Source organism: Bos indicus x Bos taurus, chromosome 10 (assembly GCF_003369695.1).
Source record: "Bos indicus x Bos taurus breed Angus x Brahman F1 hybrid chromosome 10, Bos_hybrid_MaternalHap_v2.0, whole genome shotgun sequence".
In the NCBI taxonomy this organism is placed as follows: Eukaryota; Metazoa; Chordata; class Mammalia; order Artiodactyla; family Bovidae; genus Bos; species Bos indicus x Bos taurus.
In genome coordinates this window covers 75,786,099-75,813,688 of record NC_040085.1, presented here as the reverse complement: position 1 = coordinate 75,813,688, position 27,590 = coordinate 75,786,099, and the positions used below count along the sequence as shown (strand labels likewise).

General features: G+C 39.2%; 1 protein-coding gene across 1 annotated transcript in view; it reads left to right on the top strand.

Moving 5' to 3' along the window:
* Positions 1-27,179, top strand: part of SYNJ2BP (synaptojanin 2 binding protein) — a 41,242-nt gene extending 14,063 nt beyond the window's left edge. The window contains exons 2-4 of the mRNA XM_027552292.1: positions 12,465-12,601; positions 21,927-22,022; positions 24,619-27,179. Of these exons, the coding sequence (XP_027408093.1) occupies positions 12,465-12,601; positions 21,927-22,022; positions 24,619-24,759 (374 nt within the window). The 3' untranslated portion in view covers positions 24,760-27,179. The remainder of the gene's footprint in view (positions 1-12,464; positions 12,602-21,926; positions 22,023-24,618) is intronic.
* Positions 27,180-27,590: the final 411 nt, after the last annotated feature.

The window sequence follows — 27,590 nt, the reverse complement described above, 5'->3', positions numbered from 1 at the left end:
TTCCCCTACACTTTTCTCCTGTTGTATCGAATCTGTTGTCATTCACATCTAGTGTATTTTTCCTTTCAGACATGCAGTTTTTAAACTTATTAGTTTCATTTTCCTAAAAGAGCTTCCATTTTAACACACAGATCAATAGAACAAGATAGAGTCCAGAAAGTAAACCCATATGCATATGATCGATTAATCTGTGATGGAGGAGCTAAGACTATACAGTGGAAGAATGATAAATGTATCATTTATATCTTCAGTAATGATATTGGAAAAAACTGAATGCTGAAGAATGGAACTGGACTACTGTTTTATGCCACACAAAAAAATCAGCTCAAAATGAAGGCAACTTCAATATTTGAGGAAAAAACTTCCGTTTTCTCATTATGTTTGACTTCCTTTATTTTCACATAGTTGTAATAGCCTTTTAAACATCGTTGTCTGCTAGTTTCATATTTCTGATTCTCTTTCTCTTGACCAATTTTTTTCTTGATTCTAGGTCATGTTTTCTTCTTTCCTTGTTGTTCAGTCACTCAGTCAAGTCTGACTCTTTGCAACCCCATGGACTGCAGCACTCCAGGCTTCCCTGTCCTTCACTATCTTCCGGAGTTTGCTCAGACTAATGTCCATTGAGTTGATGAAGCCATTCAACCATCTCATCCTCTGTTGCCCACTTCTTCTCCTGCCCTCAGTCTTTCCCAGCATCAGGGTCTTTTCCAGGGAGTCAGCTCTTTGCATCAAGTGGCCAAAAGTATCAGAGTTTCAGCTTCCACATCAGTACTTCCAATGAGTATTCAGGGTTGATTTCCTTGTATTGACTGATTTGATCTCCTTGCTGTCCAAAGGACTCTCAAGACTCTTCTCTAGAACCATGGTTCAAAAGCATCAGTTCTTCAGCACTCAGCGTTCTTTATGGTCCAACTCTCACATCCATATATGACTACTGGAAAAACCATAGCTTTGACTATATGGACCCTCGTTTTCTTCTCAGCATGTTAAAAGTTTTTAATTAGATTTTGGATGTTGTGACTGGTTACATTGCTCAGTGTCTGCATTTTGTTTTGTTGTATTAACATTTCTAGTATTACATTGTTGAATTTGTTTTGGTAAGCAGTTAAGTAACTTGCAGATCAGTTTTACCTCTTTAGGACTGTTTATAAACTTTTCTAGGGTGAATCTAAAGTAGCATTCACTTCAGGAATAGTTGAACCCTCCAAATGTTCTAAGTGGGTTGCCACTGAATTATCACTGAGGATTTTGATTCTGGTTGGTTAAAGGTCTCTTTACCTTGTGTTAACTTTTGAGAATTGCTTAGCCTGTTACTAGTTTTTATTTGTCTACCCTCGTGGAGTTTCACTTAATGTATACATGGCCTCTCAGTAGACTCATGCGAATACCTGGCAGTCTGTCTTGTACTCTCTTTTTTTTGGTCTAGCTTCCTCCTTTCCAGAACTTTGCCCTTCCAGAACTAACTTCCAGCAGCCTCACCCTCCCCAAACTCTGATCCCCGTTTGATCCAGCCAGTGAAGTTGCTAGATTCTGTTTGGGCCTTACACCTTGTGGTAGTAACTCAGAATTTTCCTTTAGAAAGCTATGGTGATTACAGAGCTACAAGGTTTTAATTCAGCAGCCTTTTAAGAGGATTATGTACCATGACAACAGAGAGGGCAATGGCACCCCACTCCAGTACTCTTGCCTGGAAAATCCCATGGACGGAGGAGCCTGGTAGGCTGCAGTCCATGGGGTTGCTAAGAGTCGGACACGACTGAGTGACTTCACTTTCACTTTTCACTTTCATGCATTGGAGAAGGAAATGGCAACCCACTCCAGTGTTCTTGCCTGGAGAATCCCAGGGACGGGGGAACCTGGTGGGCTGCCGTCTATGGGGTTGCACAGAGTCGGACAAAAACTGAAGTGACTTAGCATAGCATAGCATACCATGACAAAGTGCAGTTTATTCCAAGAATGCAAAGATGGTTCAATATAAGAAAATCAGTTGATATGCTACAACATATTAATAGAATGAACAAAAAAGAGCCCACATTATCATCCCAACACATAGAAAAAGCATTTGAGAAAATTTCCTTTCCATGTTAAACACCTTTCCATGTTAAAACCACTCAGCAAAGTAGGAATAGAAAGAAACTTCCTCAACATGATAAAGGTCATATATGAAGAATCCATATATGACGTATATGGATACGTCATACTTGGTATAAGAAACTTTTCTTCTAAGATCCAGAACAAGACAATATGCTTCGGTTCACCACTTCTGTTCAAGATGGTGTGGAAATTCTATCAAGAACAGTTAGGCAAGAAAAAGGAAGGCATATAAATTGGAAAGGAAGAAGTAAATTGTCTCTGTTCACAAATGGTACAGTCTTATGTGTAAAAAATTCTAAAGATTCCACCAAAAAAACCCCAGAATTAATAGCAAACTTGGCAAAGTTGCAAGATACAAAATCAACACAAAATTGAGTTTCCTTACATGAGCAATTTGAAAGGGATGTTAAGTAAACATTTCCATTTATAATAGCATTAAAAATAATAAAATACTTAGAAATAACTAATGAGACAATAACTTGTACATTGAAAACTACAAAATTTGACTGAAAGAAATTAAAGGCATAAATAAGTGGAAAGATAATCCATGTTCATGGATTAGAAGAGTTAATATTGTTAAAGTGACAATGCTATCCAAAGTGATCTGCAAACTCAGTATTTATCAAAATCTCATCTGCCTTTTTACAGAAATACAAACATCCAATCCTAACACTCATATAAAATCTCAGAGGACCCCCTAGTAGCCAAAGCAATCTTGAGAACAAGAACAGTGTTAAGGGACTCACAACTTCCTGATTTCAAAACTTACTGAAAATTACGATATTCAGAACATTGTGGTGCTAACATAAGAGCAGATGTATAGAGCTATGGGGAAGAACAGAGAACCCAGAAATGAGCCTTCTCATATATGGTCAAATGATTTTTGAAAGGACACCACCACTATTCAGTGAGGGGAAAGACAGTTTTTTCAACAAATTATGTTGGGAAAACTGGATATCTACATGAAAAAGAATGAATTTAGATCCTTGCCTTCCATTTTATACAAAAATTAACTAAAAATGCATCAACTACTTGAATATGAGAGCTAAGACTAAACTCTAAGCTAAGCTAAGCTAAGAAGAAAAGATAGGGAAATTTTTTTATGACATTGGATTCACTGATGATATTGTTAATGTGACACCAGATACACAGGCAGAGAAGAAAAAAATTAGGTTTTACCAAAATTAATAATTTTACGACTCAAAAGAGACTATAAAGAGAGTAAAAGATAACCCACAGAATGGGAGAAGATATTTGCAAAGCATGTATCTGATACTGAATTAATACCAGTGTACATAAAGACTGCTTAAAACAACCTCATTCAAAAATAAGGCCTTGAGACAGTTCTTTAACGAAGATACATAAATGGGCAATAAACTCGTGAAAAGATGTTTAACATCACTAGCCTTTGGAAAATCAAAATCACAGTGAGATACCACTTCACATTAATGAGAATAACTAATTGTCCTAAACCCCCCCAAAATGAAGATGATAAGCATTAATGAAGATGTGGATAAATTGGAACCCATAGGCAATGCTTTTTGAAATGTAAAATGTGGTACATCTGTGATAGAAAACAGTTGGGCAGTTCCTCAAATTGTTGAACATAGAATTACCATGTGATCCAGCAATTCAGTTCCAGATATATACCCCAAAGAATTGAAAGCAGAAACTCAGACACTTGTATACCAGTGTTCATAGTAGTATTATTCACAGTAGCAAAAATATGGAAACAACCAAGTGTCCATTGACAGTTGACTAAACAAAGCGTGGTATGTACATGCAGTGGAATGTTAGTCATCCTTTAAAAGGAATGAAATTCTGATACATCATACAACATGAATGAATTTGGAAGACATATTTTGTGGAATACGCAAGACACAATGAACAAATTTGTCTAGTTCCACTTATATGGGGTATATAGAATAGGCAAACTCACAGTGAGAGAATGTATAATAAAGGTTACCAGGGGAAGGGGAGAGTGAGACATTATTTTTAATGGATGGAGACTTCTCTTTGATATGATGAAAAAGTTGCAGACATGGACAATGGTGATGGTTTCACAACATTGTGAATGTACTTAATGTCGCTGAATCGTACTCTTTAAAATGGTTAAAGTGTTAAATATTGTATTGCATATATTTTACCTTTAAACAAACAGTAAGTTGTTTTTCCGTTAGAGCTTGATTTTATGCTACATATATTTTGCCATGAAATGATTAAATGAATAATGGGTTGTGTGACCAATAGAGCTTGACTGGTATCTAGGGAAAATTATTGAGATTATCTTGGGATAGAAAAACTTTCAGGTAGATAGGGGGAAGGACTGTTCTACAGTCATTATCCCAACATTGCTTATTCAAGCCAGCCCCCAAAACAAGTTGATTTATGCAAACTTTTTTTCTAATGCAGTTGTTCATATTTTCTACAAAGATACAGCATAGCAAAATGGTTTAAAACTTATACTTAGCAATCAAACATCCTAACTTAGTGTCAGAGCTTTACAAAGAATTAGCTGTGTTACCTTTTAAAAAGTTAATCTCTTCATGCCTTACACTTACCAAGTTCATCTGTAAAGTGTGATAACCTCTTCATGTGTTTATTGGGGAGATTAAATGGGATAATGTATGTAGAGTGCATGGCATTATACCTGGTAAACAATAACTATTAGTTGCTGGTCTTATTTGTAAACAAGCACAAGATCCAAGCCTGTAGACAGGAAGAGGCCCCAGGAAGGCATTTCTTGTTTCATTTTACAAAGCTCTTAAACTAGACACACTTTCTTTCTCTCCCAGTCATATGATGGTGTCATTCTTATGCCATCTGTATATTTTTGTGCTTAAACTTCTCCTCCAAATTAGAGACCAAGCAATCCATTTTAATCTTGATGACATTTTAAAAATTTATTGGCTCATTATAATCAGGGTTCACTATGGAGTATGTCTTCATTTATTCACTTTTTAAAAAGTCTATTGAGTCCCTGCCTTTTTCTTTCTCCCTCTCCCTTCAACTGCTTTTGGATAGTAGATGCCAGTACTGAATTAATTAATACCCTTGAGCTCCGTGGGAAAGACTAGAGATCTCTTCAAGAAAATTAGACATACCAAGGGAACATTTCATGCAGAGATGGGCACAATAAAGGACAGAAGTGGTATGGACCTAAAGAAGCAGAAGATATTAAGAAGAGGTGGCAAGAATACACAGAAGAACTATACAAAAAAAGATCTTCAAAACCCAGATAACCATGATGGTGTGATCACTCACCTAGAGCCAGACATCCTGGGGTGCAAAGTCAAGTTGGCCTTAGGAACGATCATTAGAAACAAAGCTAGTGGAGGTCATGGAATTCCAGTTGAGCTATTTCAAATCCTAAAAGATGATGCTGTGAAAGTGCTGTACTCAACATGCCAGCAAATTTGGAAAACTCAGCAGTGGCAACAGGACTCGAAAAGGTCAATTTTTATTCCAATCCTAAAGAAAGGCAATGCCAAAGAATGCTCAAACTACCACACAATTACACTTAATCTCACGTGCTAGCAAAGTAATGCTCAAAATTCTGCAAGCCAGGCTTCAACAGTACATGAACCGAGAACTTCCAGATGTTTAAGCTGGATTTAAAAAAGGCAGAGGAACCAGAGATCAAATTGTCAACATCCGTTGGGTCATAGAAAAAGCAAGGGAATTCCAGAGAAACATCTATTTCTGCTTCATTGACTAAACCAAAGCCTTTGACTGTGTGGATCACAAACTGTGGGAAATTCTTCAAGACATGGGAATACCAGGCCCATCTTACCTGCCTCCTGGGAAATCTGTATGCAGGTCAAGAAGCAACAGTTAGAACCAGACATGGAACAACAGACTGGTTCCAAATTGGGAATGGAGTATGTCAGGGCTATATATATTGTCACCCTGCTTATTTAACCTATATGCAGAGTACATCATGCGAAATGCAGGGCTGGATGAAGCACAAGCTGGAATTAAGATTGCAGGGAGAAATTTCAGTAAACTCAGATACGCAAATGACCCCACCCTTATGGCAGAAAGTGAAGAGGAACTGAGGATCCTCTAGATTGAAAGAGGAGAGTAAAAAAGCTGGCCTACAGCTCAACATTCAGAAAACTAAGCTCATGGCATCTGGTGCCATCACTTCAAGGCAAAACAGATGGGGAAACAATCTTATTTGTTGTTTTTATTAATTTTATTTTATTTTTATTTTCTTGGGCTCCCAAATCACTGCAGATGGTGACTGCAGCCATGAAATTAAAAGACGCTTGCTCCTTGGAAGAAAAGCTTGACAACCTAGAGAGCAGATTAAAAACCAGAGACATTTGCCAACAAAGGTCTGTATAGTCAAAGCTGTGGTTTTTCCATTAGTTATGTATGGGTGTGAGAGTTGGACCATAAAGAAGGCTGAGCACCGAAGAATTGATGCTTTTGAAGTGTGGTGTTGGAGAAGACTCTTGAGAGTCCCTTGGACTGCAGAGAGATGAAGCCAGTCAATCCTAAAGGAAATCGGTCCTGAATATTCATTGGAAGGACTGATGCTGAAGCTGAAGCTCCAGTATTTTGGCTACCTGATGTGAAGAGACAAGTCATTAGAAAAGACCCTGAACATGATGATTGGATGGCATCACCGACTCAATGGACATGAGTTTGAGCAAGCTCAAGGAGATGGTAAAGGACAGGGAAGCCTGGCGTGCTTCCCTGGGTTTGCAAAGAGCCAGACACGACTAAGCAACTGAACAACAGCAACTTCAGCTCCATAATAAATTGTCCTCATCAGTAGGTTCAAAGTCCCTTTTGGTTTTCATTCCTAAGCTTTATCTTCTATCCCTCCCTCACAGATAATGTGTCTTAAATATGTACACATTTTTGTAAATAGGTGACACTGTTCCACATAGACATGTTTTTAAGAAGATTTTATACTATTGGAGAGGGAAATGGCACCCCACTCCAGTATTCTTGCCTGGGAAATCCCATGGATGGAGGAGCCTGGCGGGCTGCAGTCCATGGGGTCACAAGAGAGTTGGACGTGACTGAGCATGCATATACACATTCTAGTAATATCAACATTATATTTTAAAATGGTTACTTTGTGTATGATTATTCATTGCATCTGTGTTTTAATTTTTTTTAGTTACCTGTTCCCCAAAGGATGAACACCTAAATTGCCGTCAGGTCCTCACTACCACAAAACATGCAGCAATTAATATATTCTAACATTACCCTTGACAAAATGATCACATTGGTCCAAACTGACATGCTTTTGAAATTGAAAGGGACTATTTTAATTGCACTGGGGACAGTATGTGTTTATCAAGATTCCCTGGCAAACCAAGATATGTGGTCCACTTGATGGAAGATTTTCCCTAGACGCCAATAATCATCGGTTGTATACTAGGATAGGCCTTCCCATTCTGATTGTTTCCAGCTGACATCTGAATTGATGCATGTACTGGCTTGATTATTGAATATTTTCAGTACTGCCATTGCTAGAAATTACTCAATGAGGGAGATGTCTGGGTCACAGGTAATAGACAGCCTTAATTTCCATAAGGATGAAAGTTAATAGTCTTATCCTATTAATAGACGGATGGAAATTTTAATCTGTCTTCCTTTATTTCAGGATTTTTCACATTTGTACTTTATGTTCATTCATCCTTTCTCCATCAGATTGTCTAGTTTGGGGGTGTAGCAGGCACTACTGTTTTCCTGGCAGCTGCTGTTAAAGGAGCTACTCTATGTAGCAACCACTATACAGTTTATAAAGGATTTTTTCAGACTTTATGTTATTGGACCCTACTTTTTGAGTTAGAGAGGACAGAATTGATAATCCTTAGGTTATAGAAGAAGCAGCTGAGGATCAAAGGTACACTGACTTGTTTTAGTACACATATTGGGTAAGTTATGGAGTTGAATTTGTGGCCAGGTCATCTGACTTTAATATACTTTTGCAGACTCTAAGAGGGACAGGAAAAAGGATATATTTCTATTTGTTGTTCAAGCAGAGACTGTCCAGCTTTATGTCTTCCTCAGAATATAATGCAATGCCTAACATATAGTAAATGATCAATAATGAATAAGTTGATTGAGGATTATGTAGATATCCATGGGGCCTGGGCTTGAATTGGTAATATTGCTCCTCAGTGCTTCAGAGACTCCTGTTTATTGCAGCGACGCTTCAAGTTAAAGGTAAGTTCAGTTTGTAAGGACCTCCCTGGTGGCTCAGATGGTAAAGCATCTGCCTACAGTGCGGGAGACCTGGGTTCGATCCCTGGGTCAGGAAGATCCTCTGGAGAAGGAAATGGCAACCCACTCCAGTACTCTTGCCTGGAAAATCCCATGGACAGAGGAGCGTAGTAGGCTACAGTCCATGGGGTCGCAAAGAGTCGGACACAACTGAGTGACTTCACTTCACTTCAGTTTGTAAATGTTGTAGCTGAAGAAGGAGACTTCTTGTTAGTCTAGAAGTTGTCATATTAAGTGGTGTGGTTCATTTACAGTTGATGTAGCAATAAGTGTAGCATTATAAATATGCTTATATATTGTGGTGGGGGAAGGAGTAGACTATACTTGTTTGTATATAGAAAATTTGGGGAAGATTTTTTTTTCCACTCTTCTTTTTTAATCACTATTCTGTAGTTTTAAATACCCAGCAGCAGTGTCCTTTTTCTTTCTAATTACTATGTTGCATTCAGCTACATAACATATACTTCCTATTCCCAAGATTCCCAGAGGCAACTCTATTGTTTGGTGAGGATATTGGATTTCATTGAAAAATTGTCTCCAAATTGTTTCTCCCAGTACTGAGAGAGACTGATTGGCCTCAGCGCACCTTGCTGAAACCTGTCACGGTCTTAAGGGTATTTCTTTTTTTTTTTTTTTCTCATTTTATTTTATTTTTAAACTTTACAATATTGTATTAGTTTTGCCAAATATCAAAATGAATCCTCCACAGGTGTACCTGTGTTCCCTATCCTGAACCCTCCTCCCTCCTCCCTCCCCATACCCTCCCTCTGGGTCGTCCCAGTGCACCAGCCCCAAGCATCCAGTATCGTGCATCGAACCTGGACTGGCGACTCGTTTCATACATGATATGATACATGTTTCAATGCCATTCTCCCAAATCTCCCCACCTTCTCCCTCTCCCACAGAGTCCATAAGACTGATCTATACATCAGTGTCTCTTTTGCTGTCTCGTACACAGGGTTATTGTTACCATCTTTCTAAATTCCATATATATGCGTTAGTATACTGTATTGGTGCTTTTCTTTCTGGCTTACTTCACTCTGTATAATAGGTTCCAGTTTCATCCATCTCATTAGAACTGATTCAAATGTATTCTTTTTAATGGCTGAGTAATACTCCATTGTGTATATGTACTACAGCTTTCTTATCCATTCATCTGCTGATGGGCATCTAGGTTGCTTTCATGTCCTGGCTATTATAAACAGTGCTTCAATGAACATTGGGGTACACGTGTCTCTTTCCCTTCTGGTTTCCTCAGTGTGTATGCCCAGCAGTGGGATTGCTGGATCATAAGGCAGTTCTATTTCCAGTTTTTTAAGGAATCTCCACACTGTTCTCCATAGTGGCTGTACTAGTTTGCATTCCCACCAACAGTGTAAGAGGGTTCCCTTTTCTCCACACCCTCTCCAGCATTTATTGCTTGTAGACTTTTGGATCGCAGCCATTCTGACTGGCGTGAAATGGTACCTCATAGTGGTTTTGATTTGCATTTCTCTGATAATGAGTGATGTTGAGCATCTTTTCATGTGTTTGTTAGCCATCTGTATGTCTTCTTTGGAGAAATGTCTATTTAGTTCTTTGGCCCATTTTTTGATTGGGTCATTTATTTTTCTGGAGTTGAGCTGTAGGCGTTGCTTGTATATTTTTGAGATTAGTTGTTTGTCAGTTGCTTCGTCTGCTATTATTTTCTCCCATTCTGAAGGCTGCCTTTTCACCTTGCTAATAGTTTCCTTTGTTGTGCAGAAGCTTGTAAGTTTAATTAGGTCCCATTTGTTTATTTTTGCTTTTATTTCCAATTCAAAGCCTTTTGTAATCAAGCTCCACCTACCTTTCCATCTGATCTGAACTGCCTCCCATCCCGTTTCCAGTACCATCTACCCACTATGATAAAAATTAAGAGTTTTCTGAGAGAAACCAATTAGTAACTTAAAATTTTTATAATCTACCCTTTAAAGAAGTTGAAGTAGTCATCTTCCAGCAGAAGTTCTTTGTATTATGTATCCTTTTCATTCTCTAGCTGCAGATACTCTGTACAGGAGGTAGGCTATTTCAATTAGACATCTCCTACTGCTTCTATCTTTGGCCATGTGTTTCCTTAAATCATAGATTGATTTGCAAGTGCGTATGTTAATACGATGAGGTTCCCTTAGGCTTTCATCTCATCCCTTCAAGTATCTGTGTTCTGTTGAAACCAGTGATTATGGCTGTATTTTTCCAGTTGTGCTGCCAGATAATGTTTTTCATATCTGTTTTATGTGTTTCCTGATATATGTGTTTCCTGTCTCTTTTCTCTTTGCACCGTGTCTTTTGACTTCTACAGCACCGGATGTAAAGAAGGCCCTATTTTCTTTCTTTTCTTTTTATTGCATAGATAAAAAGTGGCTTTTCTCTATTGCATAGATAGAAACCATATAACAGTAGTTTTGTAAATGAAGCCCTTTCCACAACTTATTGATTGGTCCTTGGAAATAGTACCTTGGTAGCCATTTTTTTTTTAATTCAATTTTATTTTATTGTGGTAAGAACACTTAAATGAGGTCTACTCTCCACAGTTTCTTAAATATCTAATACGGCTGTTGTTAGCTGTAGGCACAATGTTGTACATCAGATTTCCAGAACTTCCATCTTGCAAAACTGAAACCTTATACCTGTTTAAAATAATCACTCACTGACGTGAAGAGTAGAATGGTGGTTGCCAGGGGCTAAGAAGAGCAGGAAATGGGTAGTTGCTAATCAATAGGTTATTAGTTATCTATAGTAAATAAGACCCAGGTTCTGGGACGATCCTCTGGAGGAGGGCACGGCAACCAACTCCAGTATTCTTGCCTGGAGAATCCCATGGACAGAGGAGCCTGGTGGGCTACAGTCCATAGGGTCGTGAAGAGTCAGACACGACTGAAGCAACTTAACACACACACACACACACACACACACAGTGAATAAAGACTAACACACAGTAATAGTCACTATACCCAAGGGTGTAGTTGTTTGCACTTGAGGCATAAAAGGAAAGAAGAATGAATTTGGTGGTTTAGTCCTGTCATGAGCTGTTATCAGTTACCTTTCCCTGCCACCACCTCAATTCAAAATAGAAAAAAATAAACTCCCAAGGCCATTTCTTCCAAAGCACCACCATACACAAACTCTTCTGAAGGCTGAGAGAAATATACAGGGGAAGGTTTGTTTAAGAATCTCCCTCTCAATAAGGAACAGTTCATTTGCCAACTAGTTAAAAGCATTGCTTCTTCTAAGCAGGAAAGTCAGTATTTTGGATCCTCCAAATGCTACGAGCAGAATCTAAATCAAATATGAGCAGCACATCTTAGAATTGCCTTAGTTGCCTGTGGTCTGCAAAGCTGACCACTAAGTGCTGAAGAATCCAAATGTGAAATATTTAGTCTTGGGAGCTTGGGAGAATGGCTCCTAATTCTTTTGTTTATTGGTTGAGAGAAGTGCTTTGCGGGTAGAGAGAGATCATAAAGGCAAGAAAGAGCTTAGAGCTCAGAGCCAAGAGGCCTGGGTTCCTGCCCTGATTCTGCTCTCAGGGTGGGGGTCGGGGGGCTGAGGTTGTCATGGCTTTCAGGAAGTAGTGTAAACTGATGAAGACAAATACATTCTGTGCAGTGATGCATCTTGCGAGCTCCACGGTGGCTCTGCAGGCAGCTAGGCGGGGGAGAGGCTGAGCTCAAGTTGAGCAGGGTGCTTTCCTGCAGGGCTTCTCAGAGCCTTTCGTGTCATTATAATGACAGGTGATATTTATTAACCACTTACTGTGAGCCATCACAGTGCTAATGACTTTGAAAAAAATTTTTGTTTTCTTTTTTGTATTCAACTAACCATGTTGATCACTGTGTTTGTGTTTTTAGCCCTGCCTGCTCTGATTGAGTAACTCTGGGTACTCTTGATCTCTGTTAGTGATACTAATCACTGACCTTGCCCATTACTAGCCACCAGCTACATCACAGTCTGGACTTCCCCACCCCGCTTACCCCCTACCACCGCCACTCCCTAACCCCTACCCCTGCCACAAGGCCTTTCCTTTCTCTTTCTCCTGATCTTCTTTAACCTCTTTCCGCCTCTTCACCCCTGTCTCCTTTACAACTCCTCCATGATTTTCTTAGGGCTGGGCTTCAACATCGTCGGTGGGACAGATCAGCAGTATGTCTCCAACGACAGTGGCATCTTCGTCAGCCGCATCAAAGAGAACGGGGCTGCGGCCCTGGATGGGCGGCTCCAGGAGGGTGATAAGATCCTCTCGGTGAGAACTGGCTTCCGCCTCCTTCACTGTCCCTGGCTCCTTAGGCACTAGTGCCTAACCCCAACCCCTTCCTTAGGAAGATTCCTGCCTGCCTTTTTGGATCTGGAAATACAGTAATTCCCTCACAGACAAACGTGTTCCAGTCTGAGAGCGAGTTCATAAGGCTGATTTGTTCGTAAGTCCAACAAAGTGAGCTTCGGTACCCAGCTAACACAATTGGCTACATAGTACTGTACTATAATAGGTTTATAATACTTTTCACACAAGTAATGCATTAAAAACAGAAAATGAAACATTTTAAATCTTATAGTCCAGTACCTTGAAAAGTAGAGGAGTACAGCAGCTGGCATACAGGGGCTGACAGTGAGTGAACAGGCAAGCAGAGTTATTGGAGGAGGAGAAGAGGTGGGAGATGATAGAGCTGAAGGATGCTCAGCTATCGGAGATGGAGGGCAAGCTGCAGTTTCATCAGGCCTTTCGTGACTGGACATTCGAACACATGCTTGCATCTTTAAACGTTTGTATGTAGGGGACTTACTGTATCCAGATTGCAGAGTTTGGTAAGAGGGACCTCGATCAGTTATCTTTAACAGCCCTGCCATAGAGCATGGAGGATAGTACCTCACGCAATGGAGAAGGCAAATTAAATCCAGAATGTGAGGGATTGGTGTGTGGGAAAGGGACTTAAAACTCACATTTTTTGTTGTTCTTTACTTCCTTTTGTTGATTAAACACACTAAAGTGAGTCTTGCTTTACTCCAAAATTGGAGATAAAAGAGGAAGGTAGAAATTGTGTCCTTTTAGACTCAAAGACCCTTTCTAAACTCATTATTTAGAGGAAATTTGGAATGCAGTCTGATTTGGTTATCTGTCCACCGTGCTCTGACTTCACCCTGCTGATGTCTCTAAGAGGGCATTGACTACATGGTAACCATTGATTTTATTATTTTCTGAAAGTTCGTCAGGGGCTCAGACTACATCTTTTTTTAACCATTTATATTCTAGCACAGTGTTTAACATATATATTTAACAAATTAACAAGTTAAGAAATTTAAGAACACCCGGAAAGGTTGGCTGATCTAGAATATAAATAATAGCATCATGGATGGTAATACGCCATTTTAATCCTTCTCACTGATTGTTTTGCCTCTTTACTGTCTCCTAGGCCCTGTTTATTCATCTGTGAGGTAAAGATAATAATAATCTACCTAAATTTAGAAGCAGGTTATTTCTTATTGCTCCTAGGAAAAAGACAGTCTAAAAACATGAAGTCAACTTGAGTGATGTGTTAAGGAAAACTTGAGAATAGGTTGTTAAGATTAAAGTGTAGCATGTGGTTGGAGACTATGCAGTGTAATGTTTTGATACATAACTGCATTCTCTTCAAAATACTGGGAACTAGGCTTCATGGTGAAGAGGGACTTGAAAAAAGTAGGGTTAAGAAGAGAGTCATTATTCAAAAGGCTTTGGTTAAAGATAAATCATTGAAAAATGAGAATAGTTTAAAGGTTTTGAGCATTCTATGCCAAGCAGTATACTGAGAACTTTAAACTTATTTAATATTATAGCAACCCTACGAGGTGGGTATAATTGTTATGCGTATTTTGCAGCTAAGGAAGCTTAGTGAGGTCAAACAGCTTGCCCAAGGTCATATAACTAGTAGATGGCAGAGGACTTGGTCTGCAAATTTGGAACCTCTACTCTTAACCCATACACTATATTGTCTCCTAAAAGATAAATGAGGAGCTGGGGTTCTTTATCCTAAAGAGAAAGTTGCATGGTGAATTAGTAGAGTTTATGTATGGTTTTACATAAAAACTGAAATTAGTCTTTTCTATTAAGGGTAAAATGACAGAACCAAAGGACATACACCTCAACGTGAGAGAATGTATTAGACCTGAGCCAAGATAAAGGAGCCTTTCGTACGTGAACCATCACCTCAGAGAGAAAAGAAATTACTGGAAGGTCACTCAAGTGTTTTTAAAAGATATGGTAGGAGATAAATGTCAATGAAGAGAAAAGTAGATGTCTAAAAACCTCAGCTCAATTGTCTTTAAAATTTATAGCAGAGAACTTGACTTTATCAAAATATAAAAAATTTATTATAAAGATCTCTTGTAAGATATAAAACATTGCAACTATATATAAGACATATTCCAAAGAATGATTCAAGTTTATGTTCTGGCCAGATAAGGAAGAGGTATATAAAAGAAGGGAATAGAAAATGCCAGGCAAACAAAAGGCAAAAATATAAGACAATATTCTTACCTGGAAAATTCCATGGATAGAGGAGCCTGGTGGGCTATAATGCATGGGGTCACAAAGAGTTGGGACATGACTTAGCAACTGAGCACACATGGTATCTCACTATTGTTTGGGCTTCCCTGGTGGCTCAGTGGTAAAGAATCTGCCTGCCAATGCAGGAGATGTGGGTTCAGTCCCTGAGTCGAGAAGATCCCCTGGAGAAGAAAATGTCAACCCACTCCAGTATTCTTGCCTGGGAAATCCCATGGACAGAGGAGCCTGGTGGGCTACAGTCCATGGGGTCACAAAAGAGTCAGACACGACTCTGCCACTAACCACAGCAACAACCCTCTTCCCTTCTTCACCATACCTCAAGGAATACAGTCACCCTCACCACAGGGTCTCTCTTACTCTTTGCCTTCATCATAAGACAGATACTGAGAGAAATAGAGAAGACCGAAGAAAAGACAGAGCTTATACAAGAAGAAAAGGCCAGCGTGTTCTCTGTTCTGTCTGGGGCCACATTCTTTGTCTCCAGTTCCCCTTCTAAGAGTGTGCTGCAAAACTTAAATTCTAGATCCCGTTTCTTAAGAAACATTGCCTCACCATCCTGTTCCCTCTGTATCCTTAAGTGTACTTGTTAGGTGTTAACCATTAAATGGTTCCACCTGTTCTTGAGCTTGCTTTATCTCTTTGATGTACTTAAGTGCTCATTTATAATTAACTTTGGAGTCTCTATAAAATGATGCTAAATTATTTATTGGCCTGTATTCCCATTTGTTCTTTAAGGACTTCCATATTTTCCTCACATGGTTATTTGCCCATGTTGTAAAATTTGCTCCAACTATATCTGGTGCTAGGTAATCAGACTAAGAATATGTCCTTTCTTTAGTATATATTCATTTTTGGTAACTAATAGAAGTATCGTTAAATGACCTAGATTTCATGTGAGTAATTATTGACTATTAGTTTAAAGCTTCCCTGGTGGCTCAGGTGGTAAAAGAATCTGCCTGCAATGCAGGAGACGAGTTTGATCCCTGAGTCAGGAAGATCCCCTGGAGAAGGGAATGGCTACCCACTCCAGTATTCTTGCCTGGAAAATTCCATGGACAGAGGAGCCTGGCAGGCTACTGCCATGTGGTCACAAAGAGTCAGACATGACTGGGCAACTAACACTTTCACTTTTCACTTAGGAGATCAGTTGGAAACTAGAAACTCTCATCCAGTCAGTTACAGAGACATTGAAATATGCAGGATCCTTTAGACAGAGTACCTCTAAGGAAAAGTCCTTGTTTTCTCATCTCTGTTAGCACCATGTACACCTGTAGCTGGCACAGAGGAAGTATCTAGTAAGCTAGCTGCTCTGTGAATGAAGCTCCGTCACCTAGGAGCTTATTGCAAATGCAGAATATTAGGAATGAATTATAACATAACTGACTTTTTTGGTTTGACTTTATTAATTGGAACTACATAGTTTTTTTTTCCTTTACTGAAAAAAGAGGATCCCTCCCCCCAAAATGTAATTCATTTCAAGATTTGGGGGAAGAATTAAATTATCCAGAGTATAATCTGAGATCAGTGCTTACTAAATTGAATCCATTCTTTCTCTATATCTTACACATCTGCATTTATATTATCCTATAGTTAGCACTCCAGTAACTCTTACATTATCCTAAATGTTAGATTATCTTAATGCTGTCCAAAATTATTAATCATCCAAGAAGACTTATTTTAACTCAGTTTACTCCTTTTCTAAGGCAGGAAATGGGAAACTCATTTTTAAATACTGATAATCAGATCAGATCAGTTGCTCAGTCATGTCCGACTCTTTGTGACCCCATAAATCGCAGCACACCAGGCCTCCCTGTCCATCACCAACTCCCGGAGTTCACTCAGACTCACGTCTATCGAGTCAGTGATGCCATCCGGCCATCTCATCCTCTGTCGTGCCCTTCTCCTCCTGCCCCCAATCCCTCCCAGCATCAGAGTCTTTTCCAGTGAGTCAGCTCTTCGCATGAGGTGGCCAAAGTACTGGAGTTTCAGCTTCAGCATCATTCCTTCCAAAGAAATCCCAGGGCTGATCTCCTTCAGAATGGACTGGTTGGATCTCCTTGCAGTCAGCCATAGTCAAAGCAAAAAATCATATGACTCCCCATCAGTTAACTAGAATACCACAGTCTTAACACTGATCATTCAGTTAAAATTTTCTAGCATGTTGCAAATCTATCATATCTCAAGTTTAATACAACTTACAATACCATGAGTTAAGGAAACTGAAGTAACAAGTTTAGCAGTATTCTAAGATTTCTCAGTTGAATAGCTCTTGGTAGTAAAATTGAGGTCCAAGGACCATCTGCCCATCACCTGGGAGTTTATTACAAATGCAGAGTCTCAGGAAACAGCCTGTGGATACATTTTGAGAAGCACAGCTATAGGCAAGTGTTTTTCAAACATTTCAGATTATGACCTGTAATGGGAAATGCATGCACACACACATAAGCAAAGTTAAACAAAATAATACCTGTCTCTTCTGTATGTGGTGCATTTTGATATGTTGTGTTTTCTAATTTCACTTATTTAAAATTATTTCTCGTATTTAAAGTTAAATTCTAATCTTGACCCACTGGATTGACTTCACTATCTTTTGTAATGGGTCAACAAACCTGTCTTTGGAAAATCACTACTCTAGTAAATGGAAAATCATTGATGGAGTCTGGATGCATAGACTGTGGATTAAGTAGGGTAAGTAGACTGGATGTGAAGAAAGCTTCAAGCAATTTAGGTTAAAGCTAACTCAAACTTCAGAATCACCAGATTACTAGAATAGGGCCTAATAAATTGCACTTTTAACAAATTCCCAAGTTAATGCTGCTGGTCCTGAGACCATACTTTGCGAACCTTTGATTTATATTATTAGGTTGGTACAAAAGTAACTGCAGTTTCAAACCATGAATTTTAAATCATTATAACTAGGATCAAACACACCTTTATTAATCAAAAAGGAACTATTACAATCAACACATTTTTGCCAATGAGAAATAAGTTTTTTTACTCCTGTAGGGTAAAGATCTATACTTTGGGATTCGATGAACTCTTGGAAAGCATTTTCTGCCTCTCTGGTTGTGGAAGCGTTTTGCCTGCAACAAATTGTTGAGATACTTGAAGGGTAGTCAGTTGGCGAGAGGTTAGATGAATATGGTCCATGAGGCAAAACTTCATAGTCCAGTTCGTTCAACTTTTACAGCATTGGTTATGTGATGAGCCGTTGGACATTGTCATGGAGAAGAATTGGGCCTATTCTGTTGACCGATGCCAGAGGCAGGCATTGCAGTTTTCAGTGCATCTCATCAATTTGCTGAACATACTTCTCAGATGTAATGGTTTCACCAGGATCAGACCGGCCTCAGACCACCAAACAGTGACCATGACCTTTTTTTCATGCAAGTTTGGCTTTGGGAAGTACTTTGGAGCTTCTTCTCAGTTCAGCCACTGAGCTGGTCATTGCCAGTTGTCATATAAAATCCACTTTTCGTCACATGTCACAGTCTGAGAAATGGTTGGTTTTGTTGTGTACAATAAGAGAAGACAACACTTCAAAAATGACAGTTTTTTTTGTTTTTTGGTCAGCTCATGAGGCTCCCACTTATCAAGCCTTTTCATCTTTCCAACATGCTTCAAATGCTGAATGACCTTGAATGGTTGACGTTGAGTTCTAGGACAACTTCTTGTGTCGTTGTAAGAGGATCAGCTTCTATGATTGCTTTCAGCTGGTTGTTGTCAACTTCCAACGGCCAGACACTGCACTTCTCATCTTCAAGGCTCTCGTCTCCTTTGCAAAACTTCTTGAACCACCACTGCACTGTACGTTCATCAGCAGTTCCTGGGCCAAATGTGTTGCTGATGTTGCAAGTTGTATCCAGTGCTTTATGACCCATTTTGAACTCAAATAAAAAATTTTTTTGAATTTGCTGTTTGTCTAACATCAATCATTTCTATAGTCTAAAATAAATATAAAACAAACAGTAAGTAATAAGTCACTATTAAAAGAACATAAAGCAGGAAATGCACTTTAAATGGTGTAGAGCATAGCCACATTTCTTTAAGAATGTATCCCAATATCAAATGGCAAATTTCCACAGTGTAGAACCACAATTACTTTTGCACCAACCTAATAGGATGGCAATAGAGTGGATTCCACATATATTTGGGAGTAAAATCTACAGCACTTGGAAGTTAGTCTGTATGAGCTGGAATCTGTAAAAACACTTAGAGGAGGTAAATATTAGAAAGTAAATTCAGCTTTAGAGAGATGCATACTTTTCAAGAGAGAAAAAATCAGTTTTATGGAGCTATTTTACCTCCCACATACTTAGGCAAAGGATGAGAAATGATTCTTTAAAAATGAAATTCCCTTTGCATTTCTAAAAGGCTTTTTTTTAAGTGATTAGAATAACTGACCTCTTAGAATACCTTTAGAAAACTAAGAGGGTTGAAAGGTAATATTGGCCTGTGCCCTTCTTTTGTCTGATGTCACCCAGTGTCTTTCTTCCCTGTTGGCAAAAGGAAGCTCACATGAGGACCAAGATTACACTTGCCTTCCCAGCAACAAATGCTAAAGGAACTTCTCAAAGCAGGGAAGATACCAGAAACTTAAAACAACCTTTTATATATATAGTTTTGATACAGAATTGTATCAAAACTTCATGGGAACAGCAAACTCTAAAACTACAATAGATACAGACACACACACGCTCTCTCACACACAAGAGAAATAAAGAAAAAGCAATCCAAGCACAACACTAAAGATGGTCATCAAACCACAGGAGGAAAGAACAAGAGAGGAATGTAGGAAGAAGGACCTAGAAAAACAAACCGAGAACAGGGCCTCCTTTGTGTCTCAGTGGTATTTAATCCACCTGCCAGTGCTGGAGACATGGGTTCGATCCCTGGTCCAGGAAGATCCCACATGTGTTGGAACAACTAACCCCATGCGTCACAACTATTGACCCTGTGCTCTGGAGCCCAGGAGCCAAAACTACTGATTCCGTGCTCTGCTGCTCAGTAGCTCCAGTTGTGTCCAACTCTCTGCAACCCCAGGCATTGTAGCCAGCCAGCCTCTTCTGTGCATGAGCTTTTTCAGGCAAAAATACTGGAGTGGGTTGCCATTTCCTCCTCTGGGGGATCTTCCTGACCCAGGGATTGAATCTGCATCTTGTGCGTCTCCTGTACTGCAGGCGGATTCTTTACTGCTGAGCCACTGGGGAAGCCCATGCACCACAACCCCTGAAGGCCTCACACCCTAGAGCCTGTGCTCCACGACAAGAGAAGCCACTGCCGTGAGAAGCCCTCACACTGCAACTAGAGAGTAGCCCACGCAGCAGTGAAGACCCAGCACAGCCAAAAATAAATAAATTCTTTAAAAAAAAAGAAAGGAGAAAGCAGCACTAAGAGGATATTAAGAAACCTTAAGGGGAAAGGAAGGAAAATGGAGAGAATGTTTGTCGTAAGTTCTCAGTATTCTCAAGAAAGATAAGACAGGGATCTGCTGAGAAAAGAGATGGAATTGGAGTTTGATGGTAGGAAAGGTCTTGGGAACAGCTACCCGCTACATGTGTATTAGGGAGTTCACCCGATGAGAAGGGTTGTAAAGGTACAGCAGAAGCCAGCTCGCATGGGTCTGTGGTGGAAAATGTGACTGTGTATCTTTCTCTCGGAATATTGAGCTCACTGATGACAAGGAAAAGAAATGCAGTGTGTTGCCCAGGACTGGAAGGATGGTAGAAGATCATGGTGATAAGGGATTCCAGTAGTTTTCCAAATGCCTTTTTGAAATAGTAGGAACTCCTAGATGTGTAAAAGGCATTGATGAGAATGCAGAGGAGATTTTCAGAGGTATAGGAAATATGGAGAAAGTAGATTTTTTTATCTTTTTTTTTTTTTTTTAAGTTTGAGATATTGGAGCTGAAGCATCCCTAATGTTGAAGTGGAAGGCTTATGCCAGTTGGTGACTAGAATGGAATAGAGCTGGAATCCTTCAGTTTGGAAAGGTAGATGTTAATAAGGCCAGAGTGATGATGGAGTTATTCAGTAAGAATATTGACGGGGAAAAGACTGGAGGGATAGTTATGAACCTCATGGAGAATAGAAACCGTGACAAGGAGGATGAGAAGGTTGAATAAGTAAATGACTTGAGCTTCAGCAGAGGAAAGAAGAGTTGGTGGGTCAGGGCAGAGGGGTAATAGTGCAGAACGAGCAGTAAGAGGCAAGAGCACCTTAGTGTTCTTCCAGGATATAAAACCCCTTAGCCCTGGCTTCTACAGTTACTATGACTTTGGGTAAATTACCTAACCTTGCTAAGCTTCAGTTTTGTGGTTTTTTTTTTATCGATAAAAATAACGTCTACCTCATAGGATTGTGATTACTCAATGAGATAATGTATGAAAGCATGTAGAACAGAACCTACCAAATAGATGTTCTTGCTGCCATTGCCAGGTATAAAAGCTATGGAGATTTTACATAAAGTGGGCTACGCAGTATCCCTTGAGTACAGCATAGACTAGATATCGCTCGTGGCCAGTGTCACTCCTGACACTGAGAAGTGTTGATAGCAGAGTCCTTCGCATCTCTTACCTTTAGGTGGTAGGACTCAGCTTCACCAAAACATTTTTAGAAGTTTGTATCATCACAGAAACATGGTTTTTAGTAAATTTGAGGAGGATAGGAATATCCAAGGAATCAGTGGAAATTGTTCAGAATAGAACAAAAACAATAGAAGAGGCTAGTCGATTTATACCACATGAGACTAAATTGTGGGAGAGCTTCCTAGAGTTACGTTTCTAGAGCTGAAGCTGGCCCGGCCATGCCAGGGATTAAAAATATAAAGGGTATAGAGTGGTAACCTGGAAGACTGGTAGCTTTGAAGATGAAAAAGTTATTCTGAGTTCTAAGTAACTTTACCCCTTCTCCTAGCCCTCGGAATTGTCTCTGTTTTTAAATCTGTGGTCGCATGTAAGTAAATCTTTTGACTTATGAGAGTTCACATTCTGTATCTTTCACTACTTTTCCTTGCTGTTTTTGGCAGGTCAACGGCCAAGACCTAAAGAACCTGCTGCACCAGGACGCTGTGGACCTCTTCCGTAACGCGGGCTATGCTGTGTCCCTGAGAGTGCAGCACAGGGTAGGTGTCATTTGCCATCACCAGGTTTTTGTGACATTGTTATGAATTAATTATGTGGTGTAATCTTCAGTAGTGTGTTTGGCTTTTTTCCTTTCCCTCTCATTCTTTTGAAGGGATTATCTGTACATAGGCAAGGGTCTTCTGAGACTTCTAATCACTAAAGGAAATTCATAACTACATTTGCAACCCGGTAGCTTCAAAGTAATGTGCCCTAAAGATAAAGCTTGACAAGCAAATTAAAATAAATCGGGGAAAATATAACCGGGCCAATTTTATTTCTTAGTAGGAGAGGAAACATATGTCTTCCCTTGAACATTTTTATTTATGACACTCTTAAGTGACAGAGGTGGTAGGTTTTTTGATATATACTATGAGCTTTTCCCTACCATCATCATAAATGCTTTTCTTATCAACTTGGGGATCCTCTTGACCAAAGCCCTAGTGCTCAAAGGGGAGCTCCAGGAGAAAAGAAATGAGATTCAGAATTTGATCAAGACAGCTACCTATCCCTATATCCTCTCCTAAGTTCCTAGTATTTTATCATTTGCATGATAAGAAGAAAAGCCTGAATGGACATAATCCTGTAGCATGAAGGACTTTGGAATGCACTTATAACACAGGTTCACTGTGTCTTTAAAGTTGCTCCTTCTTAAATTGATGCTGTCTTTGCCTCACCCAACTCCTGAGTGAGGCTTCAGAGACTGAAGAATTCAACAGGAGATAGTGAAAGAAGTGGAAAGGGCCCAAGGCATGAAAGATACCTGAGAAAACAGCCAGGGTTGCAAGCAGAATCTGGGCGTGATGGATTAGAAAACCAGGTCAGTAGGAGACATACTAGTATTCAGCTGCTTCTGCCTTGGCCCTTCTGTGTTTCTAAAGCATGGGAGAAAGTATTGATCTGCAACAGATAAAGGCAAGCAAATATAGGCATACAGTCTAATATGATTAGAGTTAATTTTGAAGGCATGTGAGTTCATTTTTTAAGGAAACATCCATAAATAACTCCAAACAAAACAGATTGTTCTTGTCAAGGAACTGGCCTATAAAAGCCGTGTCTTTCTATTGAGTATGTTCTCTCAGGACATCTCATCAGGAAATGAATGAAAGCTATAGAGGGGATAGAAGATAGAAAAGGTAGTTTTTTCAGTCTTGTCTTTCAGATTGAGGGGTCAGAGTTTCATGGACTAATGAGATTAAATCTAACTAAAACAAGACGGCTTCACAGTTACCAAGTTATCTATTACCAGTTAATGTCAATCTAATTCGAAAAGATACATGCCCCCAACATTCATAGCAGTGCTGTTTACGATAGCTAAGACGTAGAAGCAACAGTGACAGATGACTAGATAAAGAAGATACGGGGTGTGTTTGTATGTGGTAGTGGCATATTACTCAGCCATAAAGAATAAAATATTGCCATTTGCAGCAACATGAATAGATGTAGAGATGATCATATTAAGTGAAATAAATCAGAGAAAAACAAATACTGTATCATATCACTCATATGTGAAGTTTAAAAAAAAAATGATGCAAATGAACTTATTTGTGAAACAGAAATAGACTCACAAACATAGGAAAAAATTTAGGGTTACCAAAAGGGATGGTGGAGGCAGGGGAAGAGATAAATTAGGAGTTTCAGATTAACATATATACACTGTTATATATAAAATAAATAATAAGAACCTTCTGTATAACCCAGGGAGCTCTATTCAGTATCTTGTAGTAACCTATGATGGAAAAGAATCTGAAAAAGAATATATTTATGTATATACTGAATCACTTGGCTGAAACCAACACAGCATTATAAATTAACTATACTTCAATTTTTTAAAATGGTTTTTTAAAAAAGTTGATGTTAAGAAAGGCTATCTTTTTCAAAATTGACTGAAATGAAGAAAAATTACCAGCCTCAAAAGGGAATGTTTCGGCAATGGAAAATTATAACTGTTAGGATCTGAAATTTTTAAATTTATTTACCTTTGAATCTTTTACCTCCATTCCATGTGTTTCACCTTTATCTTTGCCTAGTATTATAGAATTGGGGATGAAGGACAGGACCCCAACTTGAGAAGGAGTAGGTATCTTTCAGGAATTGAAAAATATTTCTAAGTAATGGCATTGCGCCTGTCCCATTGCTCAGATCTGCTGTTATTACATGCTGACTACTGATAAATCTTTCTCGATAAACATTTCTAGAAAGATGGACACCCCTGCCCTTGCCCAGTAATTTCCAGGCTTCCTATAGGATCAGTAGGCTTCATTTCATATCTTCATTTTCCTGGTATGGTATACATATAGTTTAGTGGAGACAGTGCAGAAATAGAAAGAGGTTATCTGACTTACCCTTGGGTCCCTTAGGTCAGTAGCACAGCAAGGTTAAATGCCCTTCCATCAGACTTACTTTGTTTCCAAAGAATCAGTGGCATTGATGTATCAACTCAGGATAGAGAGAGGACACCTTCTGTTTGGTAGTGCTAAGGGCTTACAGCTCTGAGTGATACAGAGACTGCTGACCCAGGTAATGTGTCAGCTTGGACACTGCAGTTGTGGTAAACACACATTGTCACTAGAGTTAACATTTTTCTTTCCCTTCCAGTTACAGGTGCAGAATGGGCCCATAGGACCTCAAGGTGAAGGGGAGCCAAGTGGTATTCCCATAGCTATGGTGCTGGTGCCAGTGTTTGCCCTCACCATGGTAGCAGCCTGGGCCTTCATGAGATACCGGCAACGACTTTGAAAAACTTGCTTTCTTCCTGTGCTCCCAAAGAAGAAGATACATTTCTCTTTTTCTCTCACCCTCTCCTGCCAGTCTCCCATAACTTTCCCTCTACATAGCCAGCTCATGATTTCAAGAGACTGCTATCCAACCAGAATCTTGCTATTCGAAATCTCTGAATCCTCATTTTCTCATGGGAGAGTAAAGGCAGTGTCTGAAGGAAACCCAAAAGAAGGACTTGCCTAGAACAAACGAAGAGTTATATATTTTACTAGAACCGCCAATAGAAGTTCAGCTACAACCCAAAAAATGGGAAAGGTCTAGTCTTCCCATCACCCTGCAGTATTCCTTTTTTTCTTACCTGGCATGCATCAAAGGCCAGCTGTAATAAGAGGAAAAAAGGATTTTTCTCTTTAATGATCTTCCTTGGGAAGTTTTTGTGGCCTTTTATTTAATTTCTAACTATTAATACCTACTTGGGCACCTACTTTGTATCAAACAAAGATGAATGAGAAGAACATTTCTACGTTTTAAAACAAATATTATATATACAGACACACACATATATATACATACATATTCATGTATGATGTGATAATAGTGATGCCTTATGGAGAATTAAAGAAGTGGAAAGCAACTCCAGTTTCTAGGTTTCTGCTGTAAGGATTAAGTGATAGTCTTCAATGGAAGAATTCAGTATGTAGCAAGAGTAATAGAGTAAAGAGGATAGCAATCTGAGTCTTTTAAAAAAACGAAAACTAAAGCAACTAATTAAAAATCTTAGAACACTATTTCTTCTTCATAATACCTGTGGTGACGGCTGAGGTAAAATGCCATAATCCAGCTTTGTGCAAACAAGTCTTTAAAAAACTTGGGAGAGGTAAACGTAAATCTTACTAGTCTCTGGACTACTCTAGTGACTCTTTTGGTACCTTATAGTCCTGTTAAAGGATCAACTGGAATGGCTGTAGTCAGAGCTATGAGGCCAAACCAACCCAGTGAAAAAACTCAGGCCATCTACCAGTCTTTCCTGTTTCTGTTAACAGGCAAACTCAGAGAGAGGGACTGCTCCCCAGCGGGACGGCCATGAAATCAGCTCTCCTTCAATTAAGTTGAAATGGTTTGGATTGCTGATTTTTCTTTTTTTGAAATTTTCTAAGCACTGGTTATGGCTTTTAATGAATGAACTATTTTGCAAGGAAGAGGAAGAAAGTTTTGTTTGTTTTAGGGGCTCTGGAAGTTTGGTTTATGTTTTGTGAGGAAAACTTATGGATGAATGGATATTAGGGAATATCAAGGGCACTAATGAGGTGGGAACCCTCCTGTTCTTATGGTATTGAAGGTTGATTTTAAAGCACTCATGAGAGCTGAACCAAGGCTAGTTTTCTGGCTTAAAGAAAATCATTTCCATCCTCTACGTATACTTGGCAGGCTATAGGCTTTACATAATCTTGGCAGCAAGAGTATGAAAACTTTCCCTCAGGATTCAAGAAGGCAGTTGTGCCAATTTTTAGCATGGATAATCTGATAAGAATTTTACAAATGTCTGTTGGACATCAGGTTTGTTACGACTTTTACAAAGAAGCAAAATACATAGCCTCCATCCTGAAGGGTTTTTGTTTTTTGTGTTTTTTTTTTGTTGTTCCATTTGGGAAGAGAACACTTTTACACATAAAATAGTATACAATTACCTCCATAGACAGGGCAATGCAAGTTAGGGTCAAATTTATATTGCAAACAACAAAAGGGATGGTTACTGAGAATTGAGGCAATTGAGAAAGTTCTGTGGAGGAAGAGGTCAAGTTAAGTACCCTTGAGTTCACAGTCTAGTTAAGAGAATTCATAAATAGATGAGAGGTTAAAAGTATATCATAAGGTTAAGTAATAGTTGAGAACAATAATAAAAGAAATGGCACTATTCAGAATATGATGCAGCAACAAAGATGTGCACTTTTTTTTTTTTAAAGGAATTCAGAAAAAGAAAGCTGTTGATGGCATCAGGCCAGAGTGGAAAGAGAAGGCTTTTAAAACAAAATCTCAGTTAAGACTTTGCCTCTGGGTCACCTATTGGTAGAAGAAGAAACTTGCTGTAAACGATCCTGAGGACTTCTGCCTTCAGACCTGACAGTTTAATACCTCTGAGACTCAACTTAGACAACCGCAGTCATAGATTCCATGGAGAAACCTTCACAGTATTCCACTTCTCACCTCAACCAGCCCCACTGTGGAGGCGCAGCCTCAGGTACCCTTCCTGTGTTGGGAGGAATGTACAGCTGCTTCTGCAGTGGGCCTGCTTTCCTCCCAGGATTCCTCTCACGGTTTAAACATTAACTCCTGAGAGGACCTTGAGACATACAACGGGAAGCAAGTGGCAAGCAGGATGGAAGGCTATTTCATCTTTTGTGTGTTGGTATATGTAAATAAAAACACCTATCACATCATTGGTAGAAGTTTTGCTTTGATAGTAGGGATTCTGATATACTTTAATAATTCAGGTTTTCTCTGGAATTGTATTCAAAAGTCAATAGGGACTTCTCTGGTTGTCCTGGTTAAGAATCCACCTTCCAATGCAGGGGACGCAGGTTTGATCCCTGGTTGGGGGACTGAGGACCCTCCTGCCTCAAGGCAACTAAGCCTGCACCACAACTACTGAGCCCAAAGTACGCTAGAGCCCGCGAGTCACAGCCAAGACCAGATGCAGTCTAATTAATTAAAAAACAAAGATCAATATATTAAAAGGTTTAGGCAGGTATGCTACTTAAATTATACTGATTTCTGATTTTCTAGATAATTATAAGTGAAGTATTGGAGTCCATTGTAGGTCATTAAAACATTCATGCTCTTTGTAGATC